This window comes from Capricornis sumatraensis, chromosome 19 (genome assembly GCF_032405125.1).
Source record: "Capricornis sumatraensis isolate serow.1 chromosome 19, serow.2, whole genome shotgun sequence".
Lineage (NCBI taxonomy): Eukaryota > Metazoa > Chordata > Mammalia > Artiodactyla > Bovidae > Capricornis > Capricornis sumatraensis.
The window spans coordinates 37,456,416-37,483,643 of NC_091087.1; the positions used below are offsets into that span (position 1 = coordinate 37,456,416).

Sequence of the window (27,228 nt, forward strand, 5' to 3'; positions counted from 1 at the left end):
AGTCCGTGGGGTCTCAAAGAATTGGACATGACTGAGCAACTAAACATGCGCTCAGGGTAGGAAGACTGAACTGGGAATGCCGTCTCTCTCCTGTGGCACCTACAAAGGGAATGACATGTGAGTCTGACTTTTATTATTTACTGTTGCACACAAATAATCAGGCATTGTCCCACCCTGGCTCAGATATGTGTCACACCAAGCGGAACTGGTTTCTTCTTTCCATCACGTTGCCTCTCTGTTCTCTCCTGCAGATGGATGGTTTCTAGCCTGCTTCCAAACCCCACCTCGGCTGAGTGTTGGGCGGCCCTCCTACACGATCCTATGACTCTTGATATGGATGCAGTCCTGTCAGACTTTGTTCGGTCTACGGGGGCAGAACCTGGTCTGGCCAGAGACCTGCTGGAAGGTAGGTCTCTTCCAGGTCCCCCAAATCACCCTCTTGGCCATAACTGCCCCCAACGCAGTGACAAAAGATAAGTTTTCTCTTACCTGACAAAGGTGGTACTTGGACTCCTTAAAAAGTCAAAGAGGGTATGGATGATGGAATTCCTTTTGTTACTCTTAACTTTCTTTTGGGAATTGAATAGATCACCCAACTCTCTATAGTAAAAGAACAGAAGGCATTCACTTGGTTTTGCTTTGCATTAAAGCTCCTGGATATTGAGTCAAAATCTATCAATGGCTGTTTTTTAAAGAAAATATATTCAGTAAAACAGAAATTAGAAACCATTTCAGAGAAACACTTTTATTGAAGACCTGAGCTTCTTATCTGTGTCTTAGCTGAGACAAAAATATTTCAGGCCAAGGTTTTTGTTGAAACAAACACCTAATAGCCAACAAAATAGTTGAAAATAATTCACAAGCAAGAAGGCAAATTCATCCTCAAGCTTTTTGAGTGGATATCATTCACTACATGAAAAATGTGCTTAGTCTATATTTAGAATGTTTTGAGATAGGTATTCAGCTATAATGAAATAAAAGTAATGTTTAGTTTCAGTCTCTAAAATTGACTTATTTTGCATATTTTTACAATTTCTTCTGTTTTTTTTGTGGTGGAGTAAAAAGAAGTGGGAAGAACCAATTTCAGCTTCTCAGGAGAGTCATGTGTGTGAAAGAGGCATTATAAACAATTACTCTTTGCTCCAAATATATAAATTCCTCCGTGTGAAATTAACAAATACTTGGTCAAATAGTGTAAGTCACAATGATTCCTTCATTCCCTTAAGGAAAAATCTGACTCACTGTACATTTGCATGGTTGGAGGTAATACTCTATCCTGTTGAAAATTAAGACCTCCCTATTGGAGGATTCTTTTTTTTTTAAGGTCTTTTACTTTGTGTTTATTGTTCCTATGTCAAGAATACCTATTGTGATAGTTTTATTCAAATAGGAGGATTACTTCCCTTCTCTGAGCTCCATGTGAAAGGAGTTCCCATGGCTAGGAAGAAACAATACACAATGCCAGTACTTCCGTGAAGGATAGACCCATGGAAACTTAAGTACATTTTGTATATAGTGTGTTTATTTAACTTACCCTGATTACCATATCAAATCTAGCATCCCTAATCCTTGTCTATTCTCTTGCCCTGCTTTATATTCTTCATAACATGAGTCATGTTGTTACTGTTATATTATCCATGTTATATTACCTTACTTATGGTAGTACCAGTCTCCCACACTAGCACAGAAGTCCCACGGTCTTATACTCCGCTGAATCCTCAGAGCTGTTGGAGGATTCTGATAAAATGGGAGTCATTTCTAAATTTCCCTGAACCTCCCAGAATTTCAAACATTCTTGGAGTTTAGAATGAAATATGTTTAGAGAATATATGTGATGTATGTGAATCAAAGTGCTATTCTAATGTTTCCCTGATAGCTTTTCACTGCTTTTCTTAGTTTTAGTGAGCAGTCATGTAGGGAAATAGGTTTACAGTGAGGTTGGCAACAAGGACTGGGATAAGTCCAGACTCGACAATTTACTGGCTAAAAGATGTAGGGAAGATTATTTGATTTCCCTTAAGCCTTAGTTTTTGTCTATACATTGAACCTAACCCACCTTCTAGGGTGATCGTGAACATTAGAAGTTGCGATGTAAATGCTTGGTGGGTGGCGTGACCAGCTTTTAGAGATGCTCAAACAGTAGCAGATGAAGGTCTTGTCTGCTGTTGCCTTCTTTGCAGGTAGTGCTGACCTTGCCATTGATATGTGGTTAGTCTTCAACTGGAAGCAAGAGTGTTCAGCTTTTTTTCTTTAATTTTATTTTTTAAGGGAAAATGCAAGAAAATAACTTTTTGTGTAGCATTCTAAGAATTTGAACATGTGTGTAGATTGTGTCATTACTACCTCTCTCCGAGCACAGAACCGTCTTATCAGCCCCAAGAACTCCTCCTGCTCTCTTACAGCCATGCCTTCCCCAGCCCTGGCCACTGGCAACCCCCATTCCATTTTTTATCACTTTGGTTTTGTCTCTTTTGAGAACATCATATACACGGAGTTACAAAGAACCTAACCTTTTCAAATGGGCTTCTTTTCACTCAGCATAGTTGCTTTGAGATTCATCTGAGCTGATGTACTTGTCTATAGTTTGTTCCTTTGTTCTGCTGAGTGATATACCTATTGTAGAGATGGACCATGGACTGTTTAGCCACTCAACTGTGGGAGGTATTCAGTCGTCTCCAGTTTTATGCAGTTATAACTAGAACTACGATACATCTGAGGACAGGGCTTTTGTGAACACAGTTTTAATTTTTCTAGGGTAAACACAGCAGAGGGATTGCTATTTCAAATGGTCTAAAAGAAATTGCCAAACTGTTTTCCAGAGTGCAGTACCATTTAGTATTTCTACCAGAAACGTGTGGGAGTTCTAGCTACTCCACATCCTCACCACAATTGGCTTTTTAAAAAAAATTTAGCCATTGTAGGTTTAGAATGTCATTTCCTCATCATTTTAGTTTCAATTTCCCGTGACTAATGATGCTCAATTGTTTTCATGTTATTTTCCAATGGTGTATTCTCCCTGGTGAAATGTCTGTTCAAGCCTTTTCCCAATATCTCAGCAAAATTAGGTTGCTGTTTTTTTACAGTTGAGTTTTGAAAGTTCATTATATATTCTGAGTATAAATCCTTCGTCAGATATGTGATTTGTAAATATTTTCTCCCAGTCTGTACTTGACTTTTCACTCTCTTAGCAGTGCTCTTGGCAGAGCAGAAGTTTTTAATTTTGCTGGAATCCAATTTATCATTTTTTCCTTTTATGGATTACGCTTTGGGTGATGCATCTAATAACCTTTGCGTAACCAGGTCATGAAGATTTTCTCCTGTGTGAACTCAAAAGTTGTGATGTCTGACTCATTTGGGGCTGATTTTTGTATAACACGTGAGATTTAAAGCAAGCTTCATTTTTATGCATGTAGATGACCAGTTGTTCAAACCATTTTTTGAAGATTATCCTTCCTCTTTTGAATTGAATTTACATAGTTGTCACAAACAAACTAAGTGTGTCTATAGGAAACTATTGATGTCAATTCAGTTTTATTGATCAGTATGTCCATTCTTTTGCCAATGCTATACTGTCTTGATTAGGTTTGTAGCAAATCTTAAAATCACCATGATTCTTTCAGCTTTGTTCTTCTTTTTCAAAAGTGTTTCAAGTAGCCTGTATTTTTGCCTTTCCCTATTAGGTCACCTCTATCTGTAAAATTTCCTGCTGAAATTTTTATTGGAATTATGGTAAATCTATAAATCATTGCCAACTATGTTATGTCTTTGAATCCATGATGACGTTGTAGCCATATTTTCCATTTATTTAGGGCTTCTTTGAGTTATTTCATTAACAGTTTATAGTTTTTAGCATATTAGATCCTATACATATTTTGTAAGATACATCTTTGGGGAGGGATTGAACTTCTATATATGGTTTAAGTTCATTGTCTAATTATTCATTGCAGTATGTAAGAATATAATTGATTTTTGCATGCTGTTCTTACATCCTACAGTTATACTACACTCAGTTATTTGTTCAAGTGTGTGTGTATGTCTGTTCCTTAAAAATTTTTATTTCTGCAATTATGTTGTTTCCAATATATGCCTTTTATTTATTTTTCTTGACTTATTCTTCACTTATTCCTATTTATTGCACTAGCTAAAACCTCCAGTAAAATGTTGAATAAGAGTGATGAAAGGGAACATCCTTGCCTTGTTCTTGATCTTAGGGGGACAGCTTTCCATCTTTCACCATTATGCAGAGTGGGTTTGGTTGATTTTCTTTGTCAGGTGAAGAAAATACCTTTCTGTTCCTAGTTTGCTGAGAGTTTTATTATGAACAGTTTTTTTTTTTCCAAATGCATCTTCTACCTCAATTGATATGATTGAGTTGTTTCTCTTCTTTAAACTGCTAATATAATGTATTGCATTGATTGCCTTCTAATAGTAAATGAGCCTTTCAGCTATTATTTCTTCAAAGATTTTCTACTGTACATTTTTTTCATCTCCTAAAGGGACTTCGATGATATAAACGTTAAAACTTTTGTTACTGTCCTACGTATCCCTACAGTTCTAATCATTTTCTCTTTTGATATTTTCTCTGTCGATTATTAACTTCTGTTGATCTACTTATAAAATTACTGAATCCTCTGTCATCTCCATTCTGTTACCAAGCCCATCCAATGATTTTGTATTTTAGTTGTTGAATTTTTTCATTTCTAACATTTCCACTTGATTCTTCTTTATGCCTCTGTTTCTTTGCTGAGGCTTTCTGTATTTTTCAAAAGTGTTTCTTCTGTCTTAGTTGTTGGAAAATATAATAACTGCTTTAAAGTCTTGGTCAAATAATTCCAATATCTGTGGGATCCCAGCATTGCTGTTGATATTTCCTTGGTTTTTTGTTATGGTGAGCAAATTTGGATTGTATCCTAGACATTTTGAATATTATGTTTTAAGACTTAGGTTGTTTTTTGAATCTTGTAACAGATATTGTGTGAATCTTACAGCAGATTTTGTTTTAGGAGGTAATTAATCCCTTCGGGTTCAAATCACAAGTCCTCACTTCCCCAAGACTTCCGTAGATTGTGGTTTCAATATTGAGTCTTTGAGAAGTGCTATTGGATCTGTCTGGTGTACACCTACTGGCAAATGTGGGACTTAGGCAATCGTTTGCGCCATATTTTACTGCTCCAGGTCCCTGGAATCTACTTAGGGTCAGATCCATACACATGCAGCTCAAGAATTCATAAACAACTTTTAAGGGGTTGCTTTCCTAAGCCCCTGCCATATCCTAATTGCCTTGATAGTTCTGGGTCCCTGGGACTCAGCTCTCCAGCCCAACAGCTGGCACCCTGAAGCTCTGTTTGCCCAACACTCTTGCACATTTGATTTGACTGTACCCATCTCAGAGCTGAGCAGAAGCCAGAGGGAGAGCAATAGCAGTGGGGCTCACCACGCCCACTGGGATTCACAGCTCTTCTGATTGGAGAGGAGGATTCTCTGCCTTCCTATTCTGATTTCTTGCCATCTCTCATTCCTCCACAGGATTGCTTGAGGTCTAGGACACAAGAGAAATGAGAAAAAAAAATTGTTAAGGAGAAAAAAAAGATAAATAAGAGATTTCTACACTCTTTCTGAACATTGGATACCCCTTCTTACTTCTTGAGCCAGAGCAGAGGTCTTCCCTTGTAACTAATGCCCACTTCTGGGTTCTGGGCTACATGAGTTCACCTCAGGGAGACTAGAAATAAAAAGTGATAAACTTGCCACCAGTTCTGTGGTTTTCTTCCTCAATCTGCCTGCTTACATTTACTTCTTTGGATCCTCACTAGCTGCTCCAGGCATGCTGTCCAGGCAAAAAGGTGATTTCAGTAGGAGAGACACATGGAGTGTCCTTTCATGTTATACCCTGCAAACTGTCTTCTGTTTCCACAAGTGGAAGGCTCCTTGCACATGGAGGGTTCTTTAAGTTCTCAGTTATTTGGGTCAAGAATTTTCCAAAAATCAATGTTTCAAAAGACAAACTATTTTCATTGTGAGGTCTCAGACCTTTCGAAGGGTAAAAAATTTTCAGTGATGGCAGAAGCTAGGTAAAAGGTACATGGGCCCTCTCTGTAGTACTTTTTAAACTATTTGTATGTTTTTATGGAAGCGACTTTAAGCAACTTGGGCTTCCCTGATAGCTCAGCTGGTAAAGAATCCACCTGCAATGCAGGAGACCCTGGTTTGATTCCTGGGTTGGGAAGACCCTCTGGAGAAGGGAAAGGGTACCCACTCCAGTATTCCTGGGCTTCCCTGATGCCTCAGACAGTAAAGAATCTGCCTGCAATGCAAGAGACCTGGTTCAATCCGTGGGTTGGAAAGATCCCCTAGAGGAGGGCATGTCAACCCACTCCAGTATTCTTGCCTAGAGAATCCCCATGGACAGAGGAACCTGGTGGGCTACAGTCCATGGGATCACAAAGAGTTGGACACGACTGAGTGACTAAGTACACACAGCACATGGAAACGACTTAAATGCCCATCAACAGATGAATGAATAAAGAAGGCATGGTATATGTATACAATAGACTATTACTCAAATTTTCATGTAAGAAAAATGAAATAATGTCATTTGCAACAACATAAATGGACCTAAAGATTATCATACTGAGTGAAATAAGCCAGACAGAGAAAGACAAATACCATATGATATCACTTTTATGTGGAATTTTTAAAAGTGCTACAAATTAACTTATTTAGAAAACAGAAACAGACCCACAGACAGAAAACAAACCTATGATTACCAAAGGGGAAAGTCAGAGAAGGATCATTTAGAAGTTTTGCATTAACAGATACATACTACTATGTATTAATATAAAATAGATAACCAATAAGGACCTACTGTGTTGCAGAGGGAACTATACTCAGTATTTTATAATAACCTATAAGGGGAAAGAATTTGAAAATCAATGTATATATAGATACATATAATGTGTGTATGTATAGCTCAATCACTTTGCTGTACACCTGAAACTCAAACAACATTGTAAATCAACTATACTTCAATTTTTAAAAAAGAGTAAGTGAAAGAAAACCAACTATTTGTGTGTTTTTAATTAATTAATTTCAAAATAAAAAGTTCATGGAATATTACTCAGATATAAAAGAGAACATGTTTGTACACAGTTCTAATGAGATGAGTAAACCAAGAGCCTGTTAAACAGAGTGAAGTAAGTCAGAAAGAAAAGAAAAATATTGTGTATTAATGCATATAATCACAATGGTGCGATCACTCATCTAGAGCCAGACATCCTGGAATCTGAAGTCAATTGGGCCTTAGAAAGCATCACTACAAACAAAGCTAGTGGAGGTGATGGCATTCCAGTTGAGCTATTTCAAATCCTGAAAGATGCTGCTGTGAAAGTGCTGCACTCAATATGCCAGCACATTTGGAAAACTCAGCAGTGGCCACAGGACTGGAAAAGGTCAGTTTTCATTCCAATCCCAAAGAAAGGCAATCCCAAAGAATGCTCAAACTACTGCACAATTGCACTCATCTCACACGCTACTAAAGTAATGCTCAAAATTCTCCAAGCCAGGCTTCAGCAATACGTGAACCGTGAACTTCCAGATGTTCAAGCTGGTTTTAGAAAAGGCAGAAGAACCAGAGATCAAATTGCCAACATCCACTGGATCGTGGAAAAAGCAAGAGAGTTCCAGAAAAACATCTATTTCTGCTTTATTGACTATGCCAAAGCCTTTGACTGTGTGGATCACAATAAACTGTGGAAAATTCTGAAAGAGATGGGAATACCAGACCACCTGACCTGCCTCTTGAGAAATTTGTATGCAGCTCAGGAAGCAACAGTTAGAACTGGACATGAAACAACAGACTGGTTCCAAATAGGAAAAGGAATATGTCAAGGCTGTATATTGTCACCCTGCTTATTTAACTTCTATGCAGTGTATATCATGCGAAATGCTGGGCTGGAAGAAGCACAAGCTGGAATCAAGATTGCCGGGAGAAATATCAATAACCTCAGATATGCAGATGACACCACCCTTATGGCATAAAGTGAAGAGGAACTAAAAAGCCTTTTGATGAAAGTGAAAGAGGAGATTGCAAAAGTTGGCTTAAAGCTCAACATTCAGAAAACGAAGATCATGGCATCCGGTCCCATCACTTCATGGGAAATAGATGGGGAAACAGTGGAAACAGTGTCAGATTTTATTTTTGGGGCTCTAAAATCACTGCAGATGGTGATTGCAGCCATGAAATTAAAAGAGGCTTAACTACTTGGAAGAAAAGTTATGATCAGCCTAGATAGCATATTCAAAAGCAGAGACATTACTTTGCCGACTAAGGTCCGTCTAGTCAAGGTTATGGTTTTTCCAGTAGTCATATATGGATGTGAGAGTTGGACTGTGAAGAAGGCTGAGTGCCGAAGAATTGATGCTTTTGAACTGTGGTGTTGGAGAAGACTCTTGAGAGTCCCTTGGACTGCAAGGAGGTCCAACCAGTCCATTCTAAAGGAGATCAGCCCTGGGATTTCTTTGGAAGGAATGATGCTAAAGCTGAAACTCCAGTACTTTGGCCACCTCATGCGAAGAGTTGACTCATTGGAGAAGACTTTGATGCTGGGAGGAATTGGGGGCAGGAGGAGAAGGGGACGACCGAGGATGAGATGGCTGGATGGCATCACTGACTTGATGGGCATGAATCTGAGTGAACTCTGGGAGTTGGTGCTAGACAGGGAGGCCTGGTGTGCTGCGATTCATGGGGTCATAAAGAGTTGGACACGACTGAGCGACTAAACTGAACTGAACTGATGGAATCTAGAAAGATGGTACTGATGATCCTATTTGCAGGGAAACAAAGAAGACACAGACATAAAGAACAGACTTTTGGTCACCATGGGGGAGGGAGAGGGTAGGAAGCCGGGAGAGGGTAGGAAGAGTCGAGAGAGTAGCATCGAGACATATACATTACCATATGTAAAATAGATAGCTATGGATATTTGCTGTATGATGTAGGGAATCCAAAGCTGATGTTCTGTGACAACCTAGATGGGTGGGATGGGGAGGGAGGTAGGAGGGAGGTTTAAGAGGAGAGGAGATGTGTATGTTTGTGGCTGATTCATGTTGCTATATAACAGAAATCATCACGATATTGTAATTATCCTCCAATTAAAAATAAAATACGATTTTTAAAGAAAAGTTAAAAACATACAAGAATGGGAATCACAGAATAACAGAGGGAAACAGTAGCAGTTCAGTTCATTTCACTCAGTCGCGTCCAACTCTTCGCAACCCCACAGACTATAGCACGTCAGGCTTCCCGGTCCATTTCCAACTCCCTGAGTTTGCTCAAACTCATGTCCATCAAGTCAGTGATGCCATCCCACCATCTCATCCTCTGTTGTTCCCTTCTGCTCCTGCCTTTGATCTTTCTAGGCATCAGGATCTTTTCCATTGAGTCAGTTCTTTGCATCAGGTGGCCAAAGTATTGGAGCTTCAGCTTCAGCATCATTCATTCTTCCAATGAATATTCAAGGCTGATTTCCTTTAGGATGGATTGGTTTGATCTCTGTGCAGTTCAAGGGACTCAAAAGTCTTCTCCAATGTCACAGTTCTAAAGCATCAATTCTTCCATGCTCAGCTTTCTTTATGGTCCATCTCTTACATCCATACATGACTACTGGGAAAACCATAGCTATGACTATATGGAACTTTGTCAGCAAAGTAATGTCTCTGCTTTTTAATATGCTATCTAGGTTGGTCATAGCTTTTCTTCCAAGGAGCAAGCATCTTTTACTTACATGGCTTCAGTCACCATCTGTAGTGATTTTGAAGCCCAAAAATATAGTCTGTCACTGTCTGTATGTTTTTCCCATCTATTTGCCATGAAGTGATGGAACTGGATGCCATTATCTTCATTTTTTCGAATGTTGAGTTTTAAGACAGTTTTTTCATGCTCCTCTCACTTTTATTAAGAGGCTCTTCAGTTCCTCTTCACTTTCTGCCGTAAGGGTGGTGTCGTCTACATATCTGAGATTATTGATATTTCTCCTGGCAATTTTGATTTCAGCTTGTGCTTCATCCAGCCCAGCATTTCACATGATGTATTCTGTGTATAAATTAAATAAGCAGGGTGACAATATACAGCCTTGATATACTCCTTTCCCAATTTGGAACCAGTCTGTTGTTCCATGTCCAGTTAAAACTGTTGCTTCTTGATTCGCATACATATTTCTCTGGATTTTTTACGGGAAGCAGGTAAGGTGGTCTGGTATTCCCATCTCTTTAAGAATTTTCCACAATTTGTTGTGATCCACATAGTCAAAGGTTTTAGTGTAGTCAGTGAAGCAGAAGTAGATATTTTTCTGGAATTCTCTTGCTTTTTCTGTGACCCAGAAGATGTTGGCAATTTGATCTCTGGTTCCTCTGCCTTTTCTAAATCCAGCTTGAACATGTGGAAGTTCTTGGTTCATGTATTGTTGAAGCCTGGCTTGGAGAATTTTGAGCATTACTTTGCTAGCATGTGAGACGAGTGCAATTGTGGAGTAGTTTGAACATTCTTTGGCATTGCCTTTCTTTGAGATTGAGATGAAAACTGACCTTTTCCAGTCCTGTGGCCACTGCTGAGTTTTACAGATTTGCTGGCATATTGAGCACAGCACTTTCACAGCATCATCTTTTAAGATTTGTAAAAGCTCAGCTGGGATTCTATCACCTCCACTAGCTTTGTTTGTAGTGATGCTTCCTCAGGACCACTTGACCTCACACTCCAGGATGTCTGGCTCTAGGTGAGTGATCACACCATCATGGTTATCTGGGTCATGAATATCTTTTTTGTGTAGTTCTTCTGTGTATTCTTCGGAGAAGGCAATGACACCCCACTCCACCTCTCCTTAATATCTTCTGTTTCTGTTAGGTCCGTACTGTTTCTGTCTTTCTTTGTGCCCATCTTCGCATGAAATGTTCCCTTGGTATCTCTAATTTTCTTGAAGGACTCTCTAGTCTTTCCCATATTGTTTTCCTCTATCTCTTTGCATTGATCACTCAGGAAGGCTTTCTTACCTCTCCTTGCTCTTCTTGGGACTCTGCATTCAGATGGGAATCACAGCACAACAGAAGGAAAGAGCAGCAGAGGCTGATAGAAATCTGGCAGAGACAAAGGAGAGGAAGTTGACTGCAGTCAGCCTCCAGGTCCAAGGGTGTGTCCTTACCTGGCTGCTAGCTGCCCTCAGGTCTGCCCTTTGTTTGTTGGTCAGGTGATCCCTCTGAAACAAAGGTCAGGGAGGATGACTTTGTTCACCAGATTCCTCTGATATCTCTTCGGCCTGCACAATAAGCTTCTCCACGGGGCACTGAAGTCCCTTCAGCATCCGGTCCCGCTCCGTCCCTTCTACCTCTTCTCCCACTACAGCCCTTCACCATCCTTCTCCCCAGACACCGTCCACATCTGTGCTTCTGTCTAAACTGATGTCTCATGCTGCGCACTACCCCCCACATGCTCATCTCATTCTTGATTCTGCTCCTCTTCCAAGTTAGACCACAGGCTCCATGATAGGAGGGACCACTCCAAGTTGTGCCCACTGTGTTCCCCCCCCACCAGGCACGTGCTGGTCCCCTGATAGTGTCATCTGGCTGCTGCGGATCCAGGAACCAACAACCAGATGGAAATCCTCAGGCACATGGAAACAGACAATGAACAGCATAAATGAGTTAGATGGCATTTTAGACATTAGTGCTACTGAGAAGCCTGTATTAAAGGGAGTGGTAGGGGATGCAGGTATGGGTACGATTTTAAGTTAGTGTTGTCAGAGAAGGCCCAACTTTAAAAAAAATGAGATTTGAGCAAAGATTTGAGGTATGAGAGAGTGGATACCTGGGAAAGAAGTTTCTAGGAAGTTGGGATGAATTGGCTATTCCTTGCCATTCCTCAGAACTTTGTAGACTTCTATTATAACAAATATTTGATTGTGTCTTCTTTGACACAATTGATTACATACTTTTTTTCCTCATTAAATTAGAAGTTCTCTGGAAAAGAATCTGAAAAAGAAAATTATATACAATACATATATGTGTGTGTATGTGTGTATAACTGAATCACTTTGCTATACACTTAAAATTAACACAACATTTTAAGTTACGTTTCAATTTTTTTAAGGTAATAAATAATAGAATCATTCTAAAGGGAGTTTTCCTGATTAAATTAAAACAGATATATAATTTTTTAAAAAAAGAGTTCTTAAAACAGGGGCAGTAGCATAGACAGCAATGGTTAACTTTTTTTGGTGCATTGTTTTATGTCAGACACTAGGTGCTTTAACTGTGATGTCTCATTAATCTATGCAACACGTTAACAAAGTCTTAGCTTTCCCATTGTATATGGAAGAAAACTGAGGTAAGGAAAGTTCCTTGAAGTTGCATAGTCAGGACATAGCAGAACCACATGTGAATCCACTGTGACACTAGGTACCAGATTTTTTTCTGCAAAACTGGATCATCCACCATTTATTCCTGTGTCCTTGTAGAGAGTAGTAGCATTTTTTATGCTGTGTCTACTCAGTAGAGTTTAAACTAGTCACTGGAGGAATGTTTGAGAAACCTATTTTATGATGTAACTAATTAGCATTTCAAATAAAATACCACTTAAAGAGACCACAAAAACTGTTCAAAAAATAGAACTAATAGCTAACATTCATGTGCCAGACACTGTCTGGTCACTTGACATATATTAAAAGTTGGTTTAAAAATTTTTCGAGTGGGAGGCCAAACACATGAGTTGTTTTTAAAGTGTCAATTTCCTGCTTAAAGAGAAAGCAACTCACATTCTCACAATAGCTGTGAGTTTCAGGCCTTGCAGCTTTACCAAGATGTTCGTTCAGTGTTCCCATCCCTCACTTACATTGCTGTCCATGGGGAAAGTATCCTTGAATAAAGAAGCCAGATTACATTTAGAACAAACATTAACTGGAAATTAACATCTCACATGTCCCTAGTCTGGAATTTGCAAAATTAAGGAAAATGGTAACAAGTGATTTGAATCGTATTCTCAAAATTACATATACACATAGGGAAGCTGTGCACATATTTTTAAGATGCATGTATGTTTACCAGTTGAGTTGGTAATTTGATTAGCAAAGTTTCTGGAGTCGTTCATGAGAAAATATACCCTCTTCTAATCCTGAGTCCCTTGGGTTTGAAGTATATTTTGTTTGGAAATTTGCAGATGGTGGTCCAGCTACTATGAAGAGGCTTCTCCCAATCACTTGCCAGTCATATTGACAGATAATTTCATTAACCTGTACATTTGGCCTTTGAAAATATTCCTGCTATTTGGGGACAGCAGCTGCTTACTTGGATAAATGCAGTAATGCTCAAAAAATATACACCCAAGAAATGGAGGAGGACATGAAAGCAAGTCAGGGGAGCATGTGTTTAGTAGAAGTCTCTCCTTAGCCTAACAGCTGGTCATGGGATCTACCCACAGCAAACCCACAAGACTGCAGGTGGAGGAAGAACCCAAAAGCCCTCTGCCTGGAGCCCCACCAGTTGCTGTAGCCAGCCCAGGATACTGTGGCTCCAAGAACCACCCTAACTTAGCAAACACCCAGGAAACTGAAGTAGACTCCAGAATGGTCACTCTTTTAATTACAGTGAGAAATAAAAGAAATAAAAGCCTAGACTCACCACACATATGTACCCAGAACATCTTTTCAATCAAGTTATATCTGAAGCCCAATCTTAAATACACATCACCTAATTTACCAGGAAAATTAACTGCTCTAATTTTTTTTCAAATTTGTGTGATTAGAGAGCTAATGTGAGCAAGTCCCACATCCCTGAGGGGGGAGCAAAAAACAGCCTGGTGACTGTGAATCTGAGTGGAAATTAAAAGAGAAGGCCTGATGGCCTCTGACCAGACCCAGGATTACCTGTGAGTGTAAAAATACTGAAATGAAACCACAGTTTCCTCCGACTACTGTCCTGTCCCCAGAAGGGTGCAGCTCTGCCATTAGATTAGACATATTTGAAATAAAATAACCAAAGAATTCTGTCCAGGATCAGACTTGCAAGACACATCTTCTGGCCTGGTCCCATTTGAGAAGAAACATTTTCTCTTTAGATGGGTGAGTATATTTAAATACATGTGAAAATAAACAAGCCAGTAGGACCGTCTATAGTGAGTTCTCTTTTGGCACGCTAATCAGTTAAGTAGATTTGTCATTTCCTTTCCCTTAAGGAAGATTGTAACCCCAGGTACCATCACTGGCTGCTTGAAATTAAATGCTTCCTCTCTGGAAAGCCAGCCGTATCCATTACAGTCTTTCTGGAGGATATCTCCACCTGGGCTACCCCACCTTTTTGTGTTCTACCTTGCTCCCCTGATAGGCACATTACTCCAGGGCTTCCAGCCCCATGTATTCATTAACACGGACTACATAGAATTGCTTTGAAGAGGCATCCCCCACAGCTTGTGGGTGGACTTCTTAAGGGAGTATGTGATGTAGTTAGTAATGCAATGGTAAGATTAGATCTGGAGCAAGATTAGCTCAGTTGATTATTTATTAAAACTGGGTGATGCAGTTTTCATTGCAGCACTGTTTACAATAGCTTGGACATGGAGATAACTTAGATGTCCATTGGCCAATGAATGGATGAAAAAGTTGTGGTACATAGACACAATGGAATATTACTCCACTATAAAAAGGAACACATTTGACTCAGTTCTAATGAGGTGGATGAATCTGGAGCCTATTATACAGAGTGAAGTAAGTCAGAAAGAGAAAGACAAATATTGTATATTAATGCATATATGTGGAATCTAGAAAGATGGTACTGACAATCCTACATGCAGGGCAACAAAGGAGACCCAGACATAAAGAACAGACTTTTGGACTCAGTAGAAGGAAAGGGTGGGATAATTTGAGAAAAAAGCACTGACACATATATTACCATATGTAAAATAGATAGCCAGTGGAAGTTTGATGTATGATGCAGGGAACCCAAACCCAGTGCTCTGTGATGACTGGAGGGGCAGGTAGGGGAGGGAGGTGGGGGCAGTTTGGGAGAAAGAGGATACAGGTATGTCTATGGCTGATTCGTGTTGATGTATGGCTAAAACCCTCACAAGACTGTAAAGTAATTATCTTCCAATTAAAATAATTTTTTAAAAAAACTGGGTGATAGATGCAAATAGATTCATTATAATCTTCTGTGTATTTCTAGATGCTTATACAGCTTTCCATAACAATCATTTAAAAGCAGCATTGATAAACTTCTGCTTCCAGCCAAGATGGTTTAGGAAATGGGTTTACCCTCATGCTTGAGAAAAAGGGAGAGAGCAGTGTGTAAGAAAGAAGGCCCTAAACTGTAGACATGAAGGTCAGTGATCCCTGAAAGATGGGAAACATACAAGGTACTACTGCCTGTGATAGCTCATCTATCAACCTTGAGAGTTTCCAGGATGTGGTGTGAAGAGAAGGCTCCAAGATGGAGGCCAGCCAACTCCCTATCATGAGGAGTCAGAGCTGGGAGTCAGGGAATTGAGTTCGGTTCAGTTCAGTTGCTCAGTCGTGTCCGACTCTTTGCGATCCCATGAATCGCAGCATGCCAGGCCTCCCTGTCCATCACCAACTCCCAGAGTTCACTCAGAGTCTTGTCCATTGAGTCAGTGATGCCATCCAGCCATCTCATCCTCTGTCGTCCCCTTCTCCTCCTACCCCCAATCCCTCCAGCATCAGAGTCTTCTCCAATGAGTCAACTCTTCGCATGAGCTGGCCAAAGTACTGGAGTTTCAGCTTTAGTATCATTCCTTCCAAAGAAATCCCAGGGCTGATCTCCTTTAGAATGGACTGGTTAGACCTCCTTGCAGTCCAAGGGACTCTCAAGAGTCTTCTCCAACACCACAGTTCAAAAGCATCAATTCTTCGGCACTCAGCCTTCTTCACAGTCCAACTCTCACATCCATACATGACTACTGGAAAAACCATAGCCTTGACTAGACGGACCTTAGTCAGCAAAGTAATGTCTCTGCTTTTGAATATGCTATCCAGGTTGCTCATAACTTTTCTTCCAAGTAGTAAGCGTCTTTCAATTTCATAGCTGAAATCACCATCTGCAGTGATTTTGGAGCCCCCCAAAATACAGTCTGACACTGTTTCCACTGTTTCTCCATCTATTTCCCATGGAGTGATGGGACCGGATGCCATGATCTTCGTTTTCTGAATGTTGAGCTTTAAGCCAAGTTTTTCACTCTCCTCTTTTACTTTTATCAAGAGGCTTTTTAGTTCCTCTTCACTTTATGCCATAAGGGTGGTGTCATCTGCATATCTGAGGTTATTGATATTTCTCCCGGCAATCTTGATTCCAGCTTGTGTTTCTTCCAGTCCAGCATTTCTCATGATGTACTCCGCATAGAAGTTAAATAAGCAGGGTGACAATATACAGCCTTGATGTACTCCTTTTCCTATTTGGAACCAGTCTGTTGTTCCATGTCCACTTATAACTGTTGCTTCCTGGCCTGCATACAGATTTCTCAGGAGGCAGGTCAGGTGGTCTGGTATTCCCATCTCTTTCAGAATTTTCCACAGTTTATTGTGATCCACACAGTCAAAGGCTTTCGCATAGTCAATAAAGCAGAAATAGATGTTTTTTCTGGAACTCTCTTGCTTTTTCCACGATCCAGTGGATGTTGGCAATTTGATCTCTGGTTCCTCTGCCTTTTCTAAAACCAGCTTGAGCATCTGGAAGTTCACGGTTCACGTATTGCTGAAGCCTGGCTTGGAGAATTTTGAGCATTACTTTACTAGCACGTGAGATGAGTGCAATTGTGTGGTAGTTTGAGCATTCTTTGGCATTGCCTTTCTTTGGGATTGGAATGAAAACTGACCTTTTCCAGTCCTGTGGCCACTGCTGAGTTTTCCAAATGTGCTGGCATATTGAGTGCAGCACTTTCACAGCAGCATCTTTCAGGATTTGAAATAGCTCAACTGGAATGCCATCACCTCCACTAGCTTTGTTTGTAGTGATGCTTTCTAAGGCCCAATTGACTTCAGATTCCAGGATGTCTGGCTCTAGATGAGTGATCACACCATCGTGATTAGGAGATCGGAATACAGAGAGGAGATGAACAAGAAGAAGACAGCAATGAACCAAGGGTTTGCCTCTGCTACTCAGCATGTGTGTGAGGAAGTTACATGCAGCTGGGGAAAGAGCCAACTAAGGTTAGAGGAAAGAGTGCCCACCACCAACACAGAGCCGCAAACAGTGTCTGTACCATCAGATCAAACAGGAAAAGTACTGAGTGTGATTTCTAGAAGGATCTTCCCTCAGTAATGGTAAATAATTAACTGTGGAGTAAAAACTGCCCTGGTCACACCTAACCAGAGAAAAAAGTGAAAATTTTAGTCACTCAGTCATGTCTGAATCTTTGTGACACCATGGACTGTAGCTGTCCATGGAATTCTCCAGGCAAGAATACTGGAGTGGGTAGCCATTCTCGTCTCTAGGGGATCTTCCTGAACCAGGAATTCTCCTGCATTGCAGGCATTTTTTTTTTTTACCATCTGAGCCACCAGGGAAGCCCCAACAGACCATGTAAGTGAGACCCAAAAGGATCAAATTATTTCCAAGAAATGTAACTACATTCCAGAACAAAGCTGAGTTATAGTTATTGGAATATAAACTTATTCAGCACCAAACTAAAATTCACATTGTCTATCATCCAGTCAAAAGTTAACAGAGGGGACTTCCTGGTGTCCCAGCAGTTGAGAATTTGCCTTCTCAATGCAGGGGTTACCATTGGATGTGGGTTTGATCCCTGTTCAGGAAACTAGATCCCACATGCCACAGAGCAACTAAGCTTATGTGCCACAACTCAAGAGCCTACAAACCACAATGAAGAGCCAGCATAGCCAAAAAAAGAAAAGAGCAGAAATGCAAAGATGTGGGAAAGCACAACCCATAATGAGAAATTATTCAATCAAAACCAACCCAGAGCTAACATAGAAGTTAGGACAATCAGACAGGATGTTAAGAGTTATTAAAAGTTGTAAAAACAGCAGAGGTGGATAAATTATATTCTGTAGGTTCAAAAATTTAAGGTGTAGAAATATTTTTAAAGACCTAAGTCAAACTTTCAATATGAAAACTACATGAGATTAGAAATTAACTCAATGGGATTAACAGCAGATTGAATATTATGGAAAACAAAGATTAATAAGCATAGAGACACAACAATAGAAACTATACGAAATGAAGCAGAAAAAAGTAGAATCAAAGAGATTTAAAATGTGTCAGTGAGCTGTGGAAGAAATGTAGTTAGCCTAAAATATGTGTAATTGGAAGAGGAGCGTGAGGGATGAAAAGATAAATGAAGAAACTAGCAGTACTTAGGGGAACTTCATCACTAATCTTGTTAAAAAAGAAGCACGGTCTCAAATCAGTGACCTCAGTTTCCACCTTAAAAACTAGCAAAAGAAGAGCAAATTAAACCCAAAGCAAGCCGAAGAAATGAAACAATAAAGATCAGAGCAGAAATAATGAATAAAAACAATAGAGAATTCAATGAACTCAAGAGTAAATTCATTGAGATCAATAAAACTGGTAAACCTCCAGCCAGATATCAGGAAAAGTGAAGATAAATTCACAACATAAAGAATGAGATTGCCTCAGTACAGATTGTGTAGACACTAACACTTTTCTAAGGGAATATTATGGACAAGTTTAAACCAATAATTACAGCTTATGTGAAATTGACAAATTCCATAAAAGGTACAAACTACCAGAGCTGATGCAAGAAAAAGTAAGTAATTTGGATATATCTGTATCTCTTAAAGTGATTTAATTTGGAATTAAAAGCCTTCACACAAAGAGAACAGCAGGCACAGATACTTTCCTGATAAATTCTACCACACATAGAAGAAATGATAGCAGTTTTATACAAACTCTTCCAGAAAATCAAAGAAGAGCTATACTTAGCATTTCATTCTGTGAGGCCAACATTACCCTGATACAAAACCAAACAGCTCAGAGCAGATCGTCTTCATAAAGATCAATGTGAAAACCCTAAGCAAAATTTTGGCATATTGAATTCAGTAATATATAAAAAGTATAATACATCATGACCAAGTGGATTTTATTCCAAGAATGCAAAACTAATTTAACATTCAAAATAAATTTGATTTACCATATTGTCAAACCAAAACATAGAAAACTATATGATCATCTCAATAGGTATGTAGAGTCTTTGACAGAATCCAACATTCATTCCTGACTTAAAAAAAAAAAATTCTCAGAAAACTAGGTATAAAGGATATTTTCTCAATGTAATGTAGAGTATGTACAAAGCAAACAAGGAAACAAAAAGCCCTACAGCTACCAAGATATTTGTGAAAGAAAGAATGCTTTCCACCTAAGACCAGGAACAAGACAAGAACGCCAACTCTCACCACTATATTCAGTATTTCCCTGGAGATTCTAGCCAGTGTAGTCCAGCAAAATATAATTTAAAAACCCATCCAGATTGAAAAGAAGAGTAAGCTACCTCTAGTCACAGAATGCCTCATGACCTATGTATAAGATCCAGTGGAATTACAAAAATTATTGCAACTATTAAGTGAGTTCAGCAGTGTTACAGGATATAAGATTAATATACAGATATAAATTCCATTTCTGTATATTTGCAATGAATAATTGGAAACTGATATTTTGAAAAATAACTTTTTCAATAGCATCAAAAGATATAAAATACTAAGGATAAACCTGACAACAGTGTGTAATACTTACACACTGAAACTATAACACATGGCTTAGAGAAATTAAAGACCTAAATGGAGAGACATTGTACATCCATGGCATCTCAGTATTGTTAATTCTCCCCTAATTGATCTTAAACTCAGTACAATCACACAAAATCTCAGCAGAAAACTTAACACACCTATGGGCACTTTATCTTTGACAAAAGATAAGGAATCTACAATGGACAAAAGACAGCCGCTTCAGTAAGTGGTGCTGGGAAAACTGGACAGCTACATGCAAACAAATGAAACTAGAACACTTGCTAACACCATACACAAAAATAAACTCAAAATGGATTAAAGATTTAAATGTAAGGTCAGAAGCTATAAAGCTCTTAGAGGAAAACATAGGCAGTATACTCCTTGACATAAATCACAGCAAGATCCTCTGTGATCTACCTCCTAAAGTAATGGAAATAAAAACAAATGGGACCTAATTAAACTGAAAAGCTTTTGCATAGAAAAGAAACCAATAAGCAAGATTAAAAGACATCCCTCAGAATGGGAGAAAATAGTTGCGAATGAAACAACTGACAAAAGATTAATATGTAGAAAAATATAAGTAGCTTATACAGCTCAATATTAGGAAAACAAACAGCCCAATCAAAAAATATTGAAGGCCTAAATGGGCATTTCTCCAAAGAAGACATACAGATGGCCAATAGACACATGAAAAGATGGTCAACATCACTGATTGCAAATCAAAACTACAGTGAGGTGTCACCTTACACCAATCAGAATGGCCATCATCAAAAAATCTACAAAACAGTAAGTGCTGAAGAGGATGTGGAGAAAAGAGAACCCTCCTACGTTGTTGGTTTCAAAGTAAACTGATACAGCCATTACAGAAAACAGTATGGAAACTCCTTAAAAACTAGAAATAAATCTATCATGTGACCCAGCAACCCCACTACCTAAGAAAACCATAATTGAAAAAGACACTTGTATCCCAGTGTTCATAGCAGCACTGTTTACAATAGCCAGGACATGGATGCAACCTAGTCATCCATCCACAGATGAATGGATAAAGAAGCTGTGGTACATATGTACAATGGAATATTATTCAGCCATAGGAAAGAATGAGTTTAAGTCAGTTCTAGTGAGGTGCATGAACCTAGAGCTTGTTATACAGAGTGAGGTAAGTCAGAAAGAGAAAAACAAATATAGTGTATTAACACATGTATATGGACTCTAGAAAAATGATATTGATGAACCTATTTTCAGGGAAGGAATGGAGATGCAAATGTGCAGAATGGACTTGTAGATGCAGTGGGGGAGGGAGAGAGTGGGACAAATGGAGAAAGTAGCATCAGCATATGTGTGCACTATCAGGTGTAAGGTGGATAGCTGGTGAGAAGGTGCTGTGTGGCACAGGGAGCCCAGTCTGGTGCTCTGTGATGACCTGGAGGGATGGGATGGGGGAGGAGAGGGAGGCTAGGGAGGAAGGGGGTATATGTATAATTATGGTTGATTTGTGGTGTTGTATGGCAGAAACCAATGCAGCTTTATAAAATTTTTTCTTTTAATATTTAAATTAAAAAACAGTAGAATGGAAAAAAATCTCAGCAGGAATTTTCTTGAAAAACTTGGCAGGCTACTTTAATATTCAAAGAGAAATGCAGGAACCTAGAATTTTTAAAAAAGAACTTTGAAAATTTAGAACAAAGTTCTAGGCTAACCATATTTGTTGTTAAAACTCATTATGACAGTTTGTAATCAAATGAAGGTGGAACTGGCATAAAGATAGAGAAATACATCAATGAAACATTGGTGAGTCAAGAAATATCAATAGCTCACATATACTGACTCCTGAAATCCAATAAAGAAACAGACAATTTAGTGCAGGAAAATTAATCTTTTCAACAAATGATGGTGAAATAATTGCATACTCATATAAAAAAAAACCACTTTGATATATACGGCACACATATATAAAAATTCCTTCAAAATGGGTGAAAGATCTAAAGGTAACACCTAAACCTGAAAAAAAAAATTAGAGAAAATGAATAGAAGAAAATTTTAATGGCCTTAGGTTAGACGAAGTTCTTTTGCCAGTTTTGTTGAGATCTAACTGACAAAATCGGAGAAGGCAATGGCACCCCTCTCCAGTACTCTTGCCTGGAAAATCCCAAGGACGGAGGAGCCTGGTGGGCTGCAGTCCATGGGGTCGCTAAGAGTCGGACAGGACTGAGCGACTTCACTTTCACTTTCACTTTCATGCATTGGAGAAGGAAATGGCAACCCACTCCAGTGTTCTTGCCTGGAGAATCCCAGGGTCAGAGGAGCCTGGTGGGCTGCCGTCTATGGGGTCGCACAGAGTCGAACACAACTGAAGCGACTTAGCAGCAGCAGCAGCAGCAACTGACAAAATAACAAGATATTTAAAGTGCATACTTGGTAAATTGATACATGTATATACTGTGAAAATATTTCCTTACCAAGTTAATTAACACATCCTTCAACTGCCTTTTTCCTTTTTTCATGAGAACATCTATGTTCTACCTTCTTAGCAAATTTCAATTATACAATACAGTGTTATCAGCTGTAGCAACCACATTATACTTTAGCTCCTAGACCTTTTTCATCTTATAGTGGAAAGTTTGTACCCTTTTACCAACCTCTCCCTATTTCCCCCACCCACCAGCCCCAGGAACCACTTCTCTGCTTTCCATTCCTATAAGTTCAACATTTTTTTTTAAAGATTCCGTATATAAGTGAGATCATACATTATTTGCCTTTGTCTGGCTTAGATCACTTAGCATAATTCCCTCTCAGTCAGTTCAGTTCAGTCGCTCAGTCATGTCCTACTCTTTGCGACCCCATGAATCGCAGCATGCCAGGCCTCCCTGTCCATCACCAACTCCCGGAGTTCACCCAAACTCATGTGCATCGAGTCGGTAATGCCATCCAGCCATCTCATAACGCCCTCTAATTTTATCTGTATTGTTGCAAATGACATGATTTCCTCCATTTTTAGCTCTGGATAATATTATATTATATATCTCCTTTATCCATTCATTCATCAGTGGACATTTGTGTTATTTCCATCCCTTGGCTATTATGAATAAATGCTGCAGTGAACACAGGAGTACAGATATCTCTTGGAGATAATGATTTTGTCTCCATAGGATAAATACTCAGAAGTGGGATTGCTGGATCATATGGTAGTTCAATTTTTAATTTTTTGAGAAACCTCCATACTGTTTTCCATAGTGACGGTAGCAATTTACATTCCCACCACCAACGGATAAGTGTTATCTTTTTTCATATCCTTGCCAGCATTTGTTGGTATGAAGTTATATCTCATGATTTTGATTCACATTTCTGATGATTAGTAAAGTCAAGCACATTTTGATATATTTATTGGCCATTTTTATGTCTTCTTTGGAAAAATGTCTATTCGGCCCTTTGCACATTTTAAAAATTGGATTATTTGGAGTTTTTTGCTCCTGACTTGAATATTAACTCCTATGGTTTACAAACATTTTCTCCCATTCCATAGGTTGCTTTTTTATTTTGCTGATGGTTCCTTTGCTGTGTAGTTTTGTAGTTCAATGTAGTCCCACTTGTTTATTTTTACTTTTCATGTCAAACCTAAAAATTATTGCTATCACAGATGTCAAGGAGATAACTCTCTACTTTTCTTCTGAGAGTTTTACAGCTTCAGGTCTTTGCATTTCCGTCTTTAATTCATTCTAGCTGATTTTTGTGTTTGGTGTAAGGTGATGGTCCAGTTTCATCCTTTTGCATGTCCAGTTTTCCCAGTACCTTTTATTGAAGAAGCTGTCCTTTCCCCAGTGTGTATTCTTGGTACCCCTGTTGTAATTAGTTGACCTGTATCTGTAGGTTTAGTTCTAAGGGCTCTCTATTCTATTCCACTGACCTATATGTATGTATTTATGCCAGTATCATGCTGTTCTTAATACTATAGTTTTGTAATATAGATTGAAATTAGAAAGTAGGATGCCTCTAGCTTTGTTCTTACTCAGGATTACTGTGTCTATTCAGGGTCTTTTGTGATTTCATACAAACTTTAGGGTTTTTTTTCCTATTTCTGGGTAAAATACCTTTGTAAATTTGATAGGCATTGCAGTGAATCTATAAATGGCTTTGGGAAGTATAGACATTTTAACAGTATTAATTCTCCCAACTTAATGGAATATCTTTCCATTTATTTGTGACTTCTTCGGTTTCTTTCATCAAAGTCTTATAGTTTTACATGTACAGACCTTTCACCTGTGTGGTTAAATTTATTCCTAAATATTTTTTTGGTTTTTTGATGCTATTATAGCTTTCCTTTCTGATAATTTGTTGTTGGTGTATATAAATACAACTGATTTTTTGTATTATTAATTTTGCATCCTGGAAATTTATTGACTGTTTATTAGGTCCAACAGCATTTTGGTGCAGTCTTTATAAAATAATATTTTTTATAAAGATCACATCATCTGCAAATAGAGATAATTTTGCTTCTTCTTTCTGATTTGTATGCCTTTTATTTCTCTTTCTTGTCTAATTACCCCTGCTAGGACATCCAGTACTATGCAGAATAAAAGTGGTGGAAGTGGGCTTCCTTGTCTTGTTCCTGATCTTAGAGGAAAATCTTTCAGCTTTTCACCATTGAGTATGATATTAGCTGTGGGTTTGCCCCTATATGGCCTTTATTATGTTGAGGTATGTTTCGTTTATACTCATTTTGTTGAGAGTCTTTATCACAAAAGGAAGCTGATGTTTGTCAAATCCTTTTTCTACATCTATTGAGATGATCCATTGTTGATATAGATATCCATGATATGTTATTTATTTTCTGTTTCATCAATGTGATATATCACATTGATTGACTTGTGGACATTGAAACATCTTGCATCCCTAGAATAAATCCCATGTGATCATGGTGTATAATCCTTTTAATGTATTATTAAATTCAGTTTTGTAATATTTTGTTGAGGAATTTTACATTTATGTTTATCAGGGATGTTGGTCAAAAACATTCTTTTCTTGTAGTGTCTTTGTCTAGTTTGGGTATCAGGGTAATGATAGTCTGATCAAATGATTTTGAAAGTATTCCTTCTTCCTCTGTGTTTTTGGAAGAGATGGAGAAGGATTAATTCTACATTAAATATTTGCTAGGATTTGTGAGTGAGACCATCTAGTCTTGGACTTTTCTGTGTTGGGAGGCTTTTGATTAATTCAGTCTCTCCTTGCTAGCAGTTAGTCTATTCAGATTTTCTATTTCTTCATGATTGAGTCTCAATAAGTTTTATGTTTCAAGGAATTTTTCCATTTCCTTTAGGTTGTCCAATTTGTTGGCATATATTGCTCATAGCAGCCTCTTATGATCCTTTGTATTTCTGAGGTCTCGATTGTAATGTGTCCTCTTTAACTTATAATTTTATTTATTTAAGTTTTCTGTTTTTTTCAGTTCAGCTCATTTCAGTCACTCAGTCATGTTTGACTCTTTGCGACCCCATGGACAGGCTTCTGCTTCTCTGTCCATTACCAACTCCCAGAGTTTACTCAAACTCGTGTTCATTGAGCCGGTGATGCCATCCAACCATGTCATCCACTATCATCCCCTTCTCCTCCTGCCTTCAATCTTTCCCAATATCAGGGTCTTTTCAAATGAGTCAGTTCTTCGTATCAGGTGGCCAAAGTATTGGAGTTTTCAGCTTCAGCTTCAGCATCAGCCCTTCCAATGAATATTCAGGACTGATTTCCTTTAGGATGGACTGTTTGGATCTCCTTGCTGTCCAAGGAACTCTCAAAAGTCTCTAGCATCACAGTTCAAAAGCATCAATTCTTCGGCACTAAGCTTTTCTTTATAGTCCATGTCTCACATCCATACATGACTCCTGGAAAAACCGTAGCTTTGACTATAGACGGACCTTTGTTGGCAAAGTAATGTCTCTGCTTTTTAATATGCTGTCTAGGTTGATCATAACTTTTCTTCCAAGGAGCAAGTGTGTTTTAATTTCATGGCTACAGTCACATCCACAGTGATTTTGGAGCCCCCCCCAAAATAATGTCTGTCACTGTTTCCACTGTTTCCCCATCTATTTGCCATGAAGTGATGGGACCAGATGCCATGATCTTCGTTTTCTGAATGTTGAGCTTTAAGCCAACTTTTTCACTCTCCTCTTTCACTTTCATCAAGAGTCTCTTCAGTTCCTCTTCACTTTCTGCCACAAGGGTGGTGTTATCTGCATATCTGAGGTTACTGATATTTCTCCTGGCAATCTTGATTCCAGCTTGTGCTTCATCCAGCCCAGCATTTCTCATGATGTACTCTGCATGTAAGTTAAATAGTCTAACTAAAGACTCATCTGTTTTGTTTATCTTTTCAAAAAAAAATCTCTAAGTTACATTTATTTTTCTGTTGTTTTTCTGCTTTATATTTTATTTATTTCTACTATGATATTTGCTTTCTTTCCTTTTACTATGGATTTAGTTTTATTCCTTTTCCAGTTCCTTGGGGTATAAAATTAGATAATTTCATTGAGATCTTTCTTTTTTCTTAATTTAAGCACTTATCATTAAAAAGGTCCCTCATAGAACTGCTTTTATAGCAAATCATAAGTTTTGTTCTGTGTTGTGTTTCCATTTTCATTTGTTTCAAGATTTTTTTTTTCTCTTTTGGTTTCTTCTTTTACTCATTGATTGTTCAGGAATATGTATTTTAATCTCCACATATTTGTGAATTTTCCAGTTTTCTTCTTGTATTTGATTTCTATTTTTATACCAATGTGGTCAGAAAAGATACATGGCATGATTTCAGTATTTTTAATTTTTTAAGACTTATTTTGTGGCCTAATATATCTCTGTCCTGGAGAATCTTCCATGTACTCTTGAGAAGAATATATAATCAGTTGCTGTTGAATGGGATATTCTGTGTATGTCTATGAGGACTCCATGTTCTGAAGTATGTTTAAGTCCAAATGTTCCTTTATTGATTTTATCTAGATGATTTATCAATTGTTGAAAGTGTGATACTGAGGTGCCCTGCCATTAATGTATTGCTGTGTATTTCCCTCCCTTCAGGTTTGTTAATATTTGCTTTATATATTCAGGTCCTCCTACGTTGGGTACATAGTTATTTGAAAATTTTATGTAATCTTGATGAATTTACCTCTTTATCATCATATAATAACCTTCTTTATCTTTTGTTACCATTTTTGGCCTAAAGTGTTTATATATATATAACATTGCTATTGCAGCTTTCTTTTGGTTTCCACTGGAATGGAATATCTTTGTCCCTTCATTTTCAATCTCTGTGTGTCCTTAAAGCCAAAGTGAACCTCTTATAGGCAACATATAGTTGGGTATTATTTCATTCAGCCACTCTTTGGATTCAAAAATTTAGTCCTTTTACACTCAAAGTAATTATTGACAGATAGAGACTCACTATTGCTGTTTTGTTTGTTGTTCTCTGATGTCTTTTTAAAAATTCCTTTGTTCC

At 38.4% G+C, this 27,228-nt stretch overlaps 1 protein-coding gene across 2 annotated transcripts in view; it reads left to right on the top strand.

Annotated features, from left to right (window-relative positions):
• Positions 1–255: 255 nt before the first annotated feature.
• OTUD7A (OTU deubiquitinase 7A) overlaps positions 256–27,228 on the top strand; it is a 162,923-nt gene continuing 135,950 nt past the window's right edge. For both annotated transcript variants that reach the window (XM_068991431.1, XM_068991432.1), the window contains exon 1: positions 256–406. In XM_068991431.1, coding sequence (XP_068847532.1) covers positions 256–406 — 151 coding nt within the window. The remainder of the gene's footprint in view (positions 407–27,228) is intronic.